We start from the raw sequence: 9,060 nt of genomic DNA, 5'->3' as shown, positions 1-9,060 counted from the left end.
CCGGCCCACGCTGCGCCTGGGCTGGGACTGGTCCCGCCGGCGCAGGGTAGCAGGAAATTCTCCGCACACTCACCGGACCTGGGCTAGGACTCGCTGACTTGAGCCTTTCACAGCTCAGCATATTAATATGGCTTTACTTTATATACTTCATTTTTATACTTTTCTTTTGGATGGTTAAGACCAAGATAAAGCAAGACCTATATAACAAGAAATGTACCTTTTGTATCTGATAAGGTCAGTCAAGTCCCCTCAGTATTTATCCTGTAACCCTGTACCACACTTTGTAGATTATTTTTCAGTGTCAACCAAGTGGATGAGTCACGGTCATTGCTTGACCAATATTTCCGTCTTTTCTAATTACTTTGGCTAGTATTTGCAGAACTATATTGAAAATGAGTATTAAACATGGACATCCTTGCTTTGTTCCTGAACTGAGCTCAAAAGATTTAAATTTTGCCCTTTTACTGATATTGATTGTTGCTTCTTTATAGATGGTTTTTATCAGATTGAGGGAAAGTCCATCTATTCTGATTATCTATAGAGTTTTACTCATAAATGAGTGCTTGACTTTATCAAAAGCTTTTCTGAATTTATTGAGATGATCATGTGATGTTTGTCTTTGGCTCTGGCGTTATGGTGTATCACATATATATGGATTTGCTTATACTGAACTATCTCTACATCCCTGGAACCAATCCCACTTGGTCATGATGTACAATATTCTTGATGATTTACTGCATTCTGTTTACCAGTACTTAATTCAGAATTTTTTCATGCATACTCATTACAGAGATTGGCCTGTAGGTCTCCTTTTTAGTTGGATCTTTCTCTCATTTTGGAATCAGAGCAATACTTGCCTTCAGGAATGAGTTTGGGAGAATTACTTTCTTTCAATTTCATTGAAGAGTTCGAGAAAAGTTGGCATTAGATCTTCTCTAAATTTCTTCTAGGATTCAGCCACAAATTGATCAGGACCTGGGCTTTTCTTTACTGATAGGCTTTGGTTACATTTTTTTTATTTCATTTTGTGTTATTGGGTCATTCACAGTTTGTATATCTTCTTCAGTGAGCTTAAGCATTACATGTGTATCTAGAAAACTTTCCATTTTCTGTATTTCCATCCTGTGAGAGTAAAGATTTTGGAAGTAGGTATTGATGAGCTTCCAAATTTCTATAGGGTCTGTAGTGATTTTTGCCCTTTTGACTTATTATTGCATGAATTTGAGCTTTTTTCTTTCCTTTTTTCAATAAAGTTGGCTAACAGTTTCTTGATTTTGTTTATTCTTTCAAAGAACCACCCTTTGATTCATTTATTCTTTGTATTATTTTCTTTGTTTGCATTGCATTAATTTCTGTTCTGAGTTTTATAATTTCCTGCCTTCTGTGGGCTTTGGGCTTGACTTTCTGTTCTTTTTCTAGAATCTTGAATTGCAGAATAAGATCGTTTATTTGTGCCTGTCTTGTTTCCCTGTTGTACAAATTTACCACTAAAAATTTCCCTCTTAAGACAGCTTTCATTGCCTTCCACAGTTTCCGGTTAGTTGCATGTGCACTTTCATTTGACTGTAAATATTTTTCAATCTCTTCTTTAATTTCAGGTTGTTATTTAATTTCCTTGTGTTTATGGTGTTTTTGTAGTTTCTTTTGTCAATAATTTCCAGTTTCATTGCACTGTGGTCAGATAGAATGCGCAGGATAATTTCAATTCCTTTGCATTTACTTAAGCAGGCTCTATGTGCTAGAATATGGTCTATTTTGGAGAATATTATGTGCAGTTTTGAAGAATATGTATTCTGATGCTGTTGGTGAGACAGTATGTACAGGTCTAATAATCCCATTTCTTCTCAAGTTTTATGTTGTTCTGTTATTTCTTGATTCTCTTTTTGTGTAGTTCATCTATTTTTTTCTGTTAGTGAGGTATAGAAGTCCCCAGTTGCAATTGTGTTGTCGTTCTTTTGATTTTTCATGTGATTTATAATTTGTCTTATGTAGGTGAGTGCTCCTACATTGGGTTCATATATATCCATGATTGTTATCTATTCCTCTTGCAGCTTTCCCCTAACAAGTATATAGTGATCTTTGTCTATCTTCATCATTCTTGGTCTGACGTTCACATTGTTAGCAACCAGGACACCTATTCCTGAGTTTTTTCTGGGTTCCTGTTGCCTAGAGTATTGTTTTCCATCCTTTGATGCTCAGTCTATTAATGTTGTTTCGCATTAGATGTGTGTCTCATATAGAGCATATTGTTGGATTTTGTTTCTTGCTCCACTCTTCCAGTCTGCTTTTGATTTGGTAATTGAGCCCACTTACATTGATGGTTATAAGTGATATGTATTAGCTTATGTTTTTTTTAAATTTTCCTGCTGCAGGTTCCCTATTTTCCCCCTGTTTGTTTCCTCTGCCTGGTAGTTCCTTTTCATTATTGTTCTTAAAGTTCTGGTCAGTTCTGTCCCTTCTTTGAATATCAGTCAGTACTCTATAGAGGCTTTCTTAGCCAGTCATGAATTTCTTCAGTTATTCTTTATCATGGAAGTATCTTTTATCACCATTAAATTTGATAGTTTTTCAGGACACATCAGTCTGGGTTAGAATTGTTTTATTTAAGCACCACAAATACTTCACTCCAAGCTCTTCTTGATTTGCTGATTTGTGTTAAAAATCTTCCAAGACTTTGATGGGCTTTACATTATAGTTGATCTTGTTCTTTTCTTAATAGCTTTTAATATTCTGTTCTTTTGCTGAATTTCTGGGATTTTGATTGTAGATTTATTTTTATTTCTAAATGGAGTTCTAGATCCCTCACATAACTTTTTATTAGGTTCATTTCCCTTGCTTAGGAAAGTTTCTGCTACTTCTTCTTCAACTAGTTTTTTTTTAATATCATTTGTGTTTATTCCTGCTGTTTTGTTGATACCTATTAGTCTTCTATTGGTTTTCTTTCTTTGCATCATTTTGCAGTTGCTGAATTGCTATGCCCTTGTTCCTTTTTAAGAGATATTTCTTTACCCAATTATTAGCTGCAATGCTGACTTCATAATCTAAAAGTCTGTCTTCATTTTCTTCAAGTGGTTTTGCCAGCTTTCAGTGGAACTCTTAATTTCCTGGATATCCAATTTAATGTTTCATGCATTCTAATTCTTTCCTGTATTCTTTGATCAATGTTTCCTTCATTTTTCCATTCTCCTCTATTTTTTATCTATACCTTCTTTAGATGTCTGACCAATTCTTGAATGATTGTCATTGCTTTTTTGACCTCAGAGATTATTTCTGATCCGATCTCTTCTATAGCATGATGCAGTTGTTTTTTTATTTCAGTTTTCATTTGAGGAAATTCAAGTGTGAATTCAAAATTCTTCTATGTCCTTATCTTTTGTATTTTTTCTGCCTGGGATGGAAGTCTCAAATTTTCTTTTCCTCCTTTTTTTGTTTTGTTCAATTTTGAAGCTCTAAATATTCGCCCAGACTCAACAGATATGGAAGGTGTGCAGTGCATAAATCAGAAATGTTCTCACAACCATGGTGATGCTGGGTTAGCTCAGCAAAGATCTCCCCATGTGGAGTGCCAAGTGTCTTCCAACACTGTAAATGGGGGTGTGACCCAAAGCTCAGAACGATTCTGGTTGAAGTTATATAAGACTCTCACAATTGTGTGAGGCAGGGTTCAGCTCACCAAGGCTCCCCTGACCAGTGATGGGGTCAGGCCAAATGTCAGGAAAGCTGCCAAGATTATTGTGAGGATCAGACAGGACTCACCAGTTAAATGAACCTGTCCAGTGCCCACCTGCCTTCTACAATGGTGCATTAGGCCACTTCAGATCCACAAAGTCTTTGCACCATGGTGGTCATGGGCTAAACCCAACAGGACGCCATACCTGTCCAGTGTCTTCGTGCCTTCTAATGAATGTTTTTACAAAGGGAGAAAATCTATGTTATCCACAGCTGACAATCTCATTCCAAGTATCTAAGTTTACAGATCACTTTTTTTAAGTCACTTTCCTTGGAAACTTAATTGTCATATTCTATTACAAATTAAGACATATTCTGAGAAGGAAATCCATGTCCACATTCAGTCTATGAAATATAATTTAGTGCACTACTTCTCTGCAAAGAGAAATATCAGTGAATGAAGAAAATGTACTAAAGTTGAAGTCCTTCCTGTGTTGTACAAATAGTAAAGCAACACTTAACAAATTAAGAATAAGTAAGAAACTGTTTACATCCCACAAATGACATTTATACAATTCTAAAGTAAATCAAGCTTTTGTGGTTAAATTTTTTTATTCATTTTAGTGAGAAAAAAAGAGAAAATAGCAATGAAATGGTCTCAAAACTGTTTAGTAGGATATTTACAATAATTCATATATTTCATATTGTTGTCATCATAGAAGTTATTCAGAGGACAGGATGCATACAGAATATCTTGTCTAACCAATATCAGTACAAACCTTTATTCTCAATGAACTAAGAGAAAATAGCTGTATATCTATCCTAAATATGAGAGTAACCTAAAGAGAAAAAATTATCTCAGGCTTTCACAGAGGGCAAAATTGGTCAAGCAATGGCTGTGCCTCATCCAGATGGCTGACATTGACAAAAGATCCACAAGGTACTGTACATGGTTCCAGGGTAAATCCTGAGGGAATTTGGCTAACTTTATCAGATAGCAAAAGTTATATTTTTAGTTATATAGGTCTTGCTTTAACTTGGTCTTACCCATCCAGCAGAAAAGTATAACCATGAGGTATAAAAAGTAAAGCTATGTTAATATGTGGTTAAATTTTTAAAGGAAAAAAATGCAGCAGAATTTTTTTTCTGTCCCCTTCTACTAGACATTATGGTACATGTAACTGCTGACGAAACACACTCAGAAAAACATATAGTCATATGCCAGGAAATAAGAATATACTTATCTGAGACAATTTTCCTAAGGTGTTATTGTGTTAGTATAAACCCTAAGTAAATTAATAATGAATATAGTAGTGCTGGAACTTAAATTAAGTTGAAAAATAAGCTATACAGCTCAATCCTAAGACATTCGTAAGATATATTATACAAGGTATGTTTAATACATCTTAAAGTACTAAATATGTAGAGATAAAACTAATAAGCATCCCGAATGACACCGTGTTTCAGTATGCAAAAGTATTCTAGCATAAAACAAGTCATTGGATGAAGAAAATAGGCTCATGGATGGAAATTGTCAATAATGGGAAGATGTTAGTGTTTCCCACTTGGTTGTACAGGTTCAATTCAGTTATTATACAGGCTGCAATATGGTCTTGCATGAAAGCCACAACCTTCATGGGGTGGGACAACGTATTTTAATGGACAGTTTATCATATTTATCATATCCTTGGACCTTACTAAATTATTTCATTTCTCAAATAGTTGTTCATTGAATTAATCTATTAAACATGCCTTGCAGAGGTTAGCTATAGATAAGCATGTATTTTACTGCTTTGTAAAACAAGAGAGCTATAAAGAAGAGGGCAGTATTCAATAGGAGATACTGTAGAAACGATAATATTTTGCTTGGTGTCCAGAAAATTAAACAAAAAGCTGAACATGTTGATGCAAACTTTCAAGTCCAGCATGGTAAGAGGCTAGGGGGAAAAAGGGCACAAATTTGAGTGCAGCTTGCACAATGTTACTTAAGACTCTATTTCAAAATTTCTTTAAAATTAAGAGGAATTTGGGTGTATCTCAGTACAAAGTTCCTGGATTCAGTAATAAGGCCTAAAAACTCGAGCGAAAAGAATAACTGAAAACCAAAGACAAAGAAATGACAATATGTCTCAAGAAGTCTTAAGAACTTCTTAAATGGGTTAACAAATGGGTGAAATTAATGAACTTGAACTAACGATGATTTGAACTTCTTAGTAGATATGGAGCAGTGTGTGAAGTGTCCTGATGACCAGTATGCAACAATACAGCAAAACCACTGCCTCCAAAAGTCTGTGACTTTCCTGGGTTATAAAGACCTCATGGGGAAGATCTTGGCTGGCACTGCTCTAAGTCTCACTGTTCTCACAGCTGCTGTACTTGGGCTCTTTGTGAAGCACCGAGACACTCCCATCGTCAAGGCCAACAACAGGGCTCTCAGCTACACCCTGCTCATCTCCCTCTCCTGCTGTTTCCTCTGCTCGTTGCTCTTCATTGGCCGGCCCAACACAGCCACCTGCATCCTGCAGCAGACCACATTTGGAGTTGTGTTCACTGTGGCTGTTTCCACTGTCTTGGCCAAAACCATTACTGTGGTGCTGGCCTTTAAGGCCACTGCTCCAGGCAGAAGGATGAAGCAGTTACTGGTGTCAGGGGCACCAAATTACATCATCCCCATCTGCTCCCTGATCCAACTCACTCTCTGTGCAGTCTGGATGGGGTCAAATCCACCCTACATTGACAAAGATGTTCACTCTGAGCATGGCCACATCATCATCGTATGCAACAAGGGCTCCCTCACTGCCTTCTACTGTGTCCTGGGATACTTGGGCTGCCTGGCCCTGGTAAGCTTCACTGTGGCTTTCCTAGCCAGGAACCTGCCTGACACCTTCAATGAAGCCAAGTTCCTGACGTTCAGCATGCTGGTTTTCTGCAGCGTGTGGGTCACCTTCCTGCCCGTGTACCACAGCAGCAAGGGGAAGGCCATGGTGGCCATGGAGGTCTTCTCCATCTTGGCCTCCAGTGCTGGGCTGCTGGGCTGTATTTTTGCCCCCAAGTGCTACGTTATTTTTTTCAAACCTAAGAGAAATTCTCTGCACGCCTTAAGAGATAAAACACATTCTGGAAAAAAGAAACATTAGTTCATAAAACATGTTGTTCCTAAGTTATGTGGTACCACTAGTATGCTTCTGGAACATTTTCTGAGTTAGGTAGTAGATTTTAAAATATTAGTCTCCTTCAATAATCAGCAAACTCTTTTTTTCCTACAATAGCCTTAATGTTTCCAACCCTGTAACAACCACATTTTCACATGAGTTGAATTCTGGAAATTTCTTGCTCCAATAATTCTGCAATAAATTCTTATATTTCTTTGTAAGTTTGACTATACTAATTGCTTTTTTCTTGTGTTCTGCTTATTGTTTTCAATTATTTCTATTCGTTATTTATATGATAAGTTTTATCTACACATCATTATATTTCAGAATTCCCCAATATATTTCATTATGTTTTTTCTTCTTGAGAATTAGAGTGCCTCAAATATCCTGATTAAGCTTTATTTTGACAATTGATTTTGGTATTTTTTTCTCTTTATAATTTTATTTTATTTTGTACAGTAAAAACAAAAGCAAGAACAAAGATCAGAAACATAGAAACAGTGTAACATACAACAATATATACGTTACAGATTTTCAAAACAAGAATAGCTGATTAACGATGGTTGATATATTATCTATTTTTATCAAAAAATCTGTTGCTTGGATTAACAGATATAGGTGGGAAAGATTGGAAATTTGATTCAATGTTTGTATTTCCATTGTTGCTCTTGTCTCTCAAGATTTCCAAAACCCTTGTTTTAGTAGAATTTCCCACTCTTTTTACCTTCAGAATCCTAGGAGTTACTAATTACAGGTGATTACAAGTAATCTTGAATTTACAATGTCACTAAATTAATTTATGCATTAAATGAAAGAATATTTGTGTTCTAAAGTGATTTTTAATATCAGTGGTTGATTAAATATTTCTCTTTATTTTGTTCAAATATCCTTTTCTAATGTGATATATATGTATATATTTATTTTGATTTTATTACATATACACACATAAATATATGCAATATATTTACTGATGTCTATTCCTTCTATCTGCAGGATTTGTAGATCATGCAGAAGTAGTTTTATGTACAATATTTTATGTACTAGATATTTTATAATGAAACAGATATGTGATGCATCAAGTTATCAGATATTTTTTGGATCTCTACTAGCAGTTGGTGATTCATTTGTATCTCTAATCCATGCGATCTAATGATCACACCTTTGTCTTCTTTATTACATTCTGTAGTTTCATTGTTTTCTTTACTTTTCTAATATAGTGCTTTATTTCAAATATGACTAGAGGTTTATTTCTATTACTCATGCTTTCAGTGAATGACTCAAGGTTTTACATTAAATATTATATATTATATATTTATTATGTATTATACGTTACTGGGCCAGCCAAATAACTCAGCAGACTAAAGTGCCTGCTCAGACAGGTGCAGGGACTTGTTAGATCCCCGGCATGCCATGCCAGCCCAGGCCCTGAGATAGCAGTTGAGACTGGGTATGGTGGTGCGTGCCTGTAATGCCAGCACTTGGGAGGCTGAAAACAGGAAAATCACTATGAGTCCAATCTGTGTAGTGAGACCCTGTAGATCCTGTACTAAAATTTTTTTTAAAAAAGTAAAAAATATGTTACCATTTTGGGAACAATAAATATAAACTTAAAACACAGCATTTGAAGGCTGGTGAGATAGCTCAGTGGAATAAGTGCCTACTTAGGCAAGGGCAGGGACTAAGGTTCAAACCCCGACACCACATGCCACATTGACCCCACTCCAGGGCACACTGAGCTGGCCACCGAGACCAGGCATGGGGGTGCACACCTATAATCCCAGCACTGGGAAGGCTAAAAACAGGAGGATCACTAGGAGTCTGAGCTGTGAAGTGAGATCCTATACCAAACATATAACACTTTAAAAAAAAGAAAGAAAGCATTTGAACAGCTTTAAAGTGTCCTGAATTTTAATCAGTATATGGTCAAACTAATTTTTTCAATTAAATTTATAATTCGTCAGTACTTATAATGTTTAGATTTTTTTAATTTTGTTATATTTATTATCAAGGAAAAACTTATTTTTCATGTGTGCTGCTTTTTATGAATGTTTTGAACATATTCAATATATTTGTGTCTATTATTAGTGAATTATCAATAGATATTTCCTTGTAGTGCCATACCTGTTGGAATTTTAAGTTTATATGTGCATAATATCTGTTTATTAAAGGAAAGCAGGACCTGCATTGATTAGCATCCAGATGGACAGAAGAGAGGGCAGCTGGTCAAGAGTTTTGAAGG

The 9,060-nt window shown here is 35.7% G+C and overlaps 1 protein-coding gene across 1 annotated transcript in view; it reads left to right on the top strand.

The window, feature by feature from the left end:
- Positions 1-6,806, top strand: part of LOC101585316 (vomeronasal type-2 receptor 116-like) — a 73,307-nt gene extending 66,501 nt beyond the window's left edge. Inside the window, 1 exon segment of the mRNA XM_023707209.1 lies at positions 5,887-6,806. Coding sequence (XP_023562977.1) covers positions 5,887-6,806 — 920 coding nt within the window.
- Positions 6,807-9,060: the final 2,254 nt, after the last annotated feature.

Source organism: Octodon degus, unplaced genomic scaffold (genome assembly GCF_000260255.1).
Source record: "Octodon degus isolate 3935 unplaced genomic scaffold, OctDeg1.0 scaffold00282, whole genome shotgun sequence".
NCBI classification, from domain to species: Eukaryota; Metazoa; Chordata; class Mammalia; order Rodentia; family Octodontidae; genus Octodon; species Octodon degus.
This window is presented reverse-complemented; position numbering and strand designations above follow the sequence as displayed.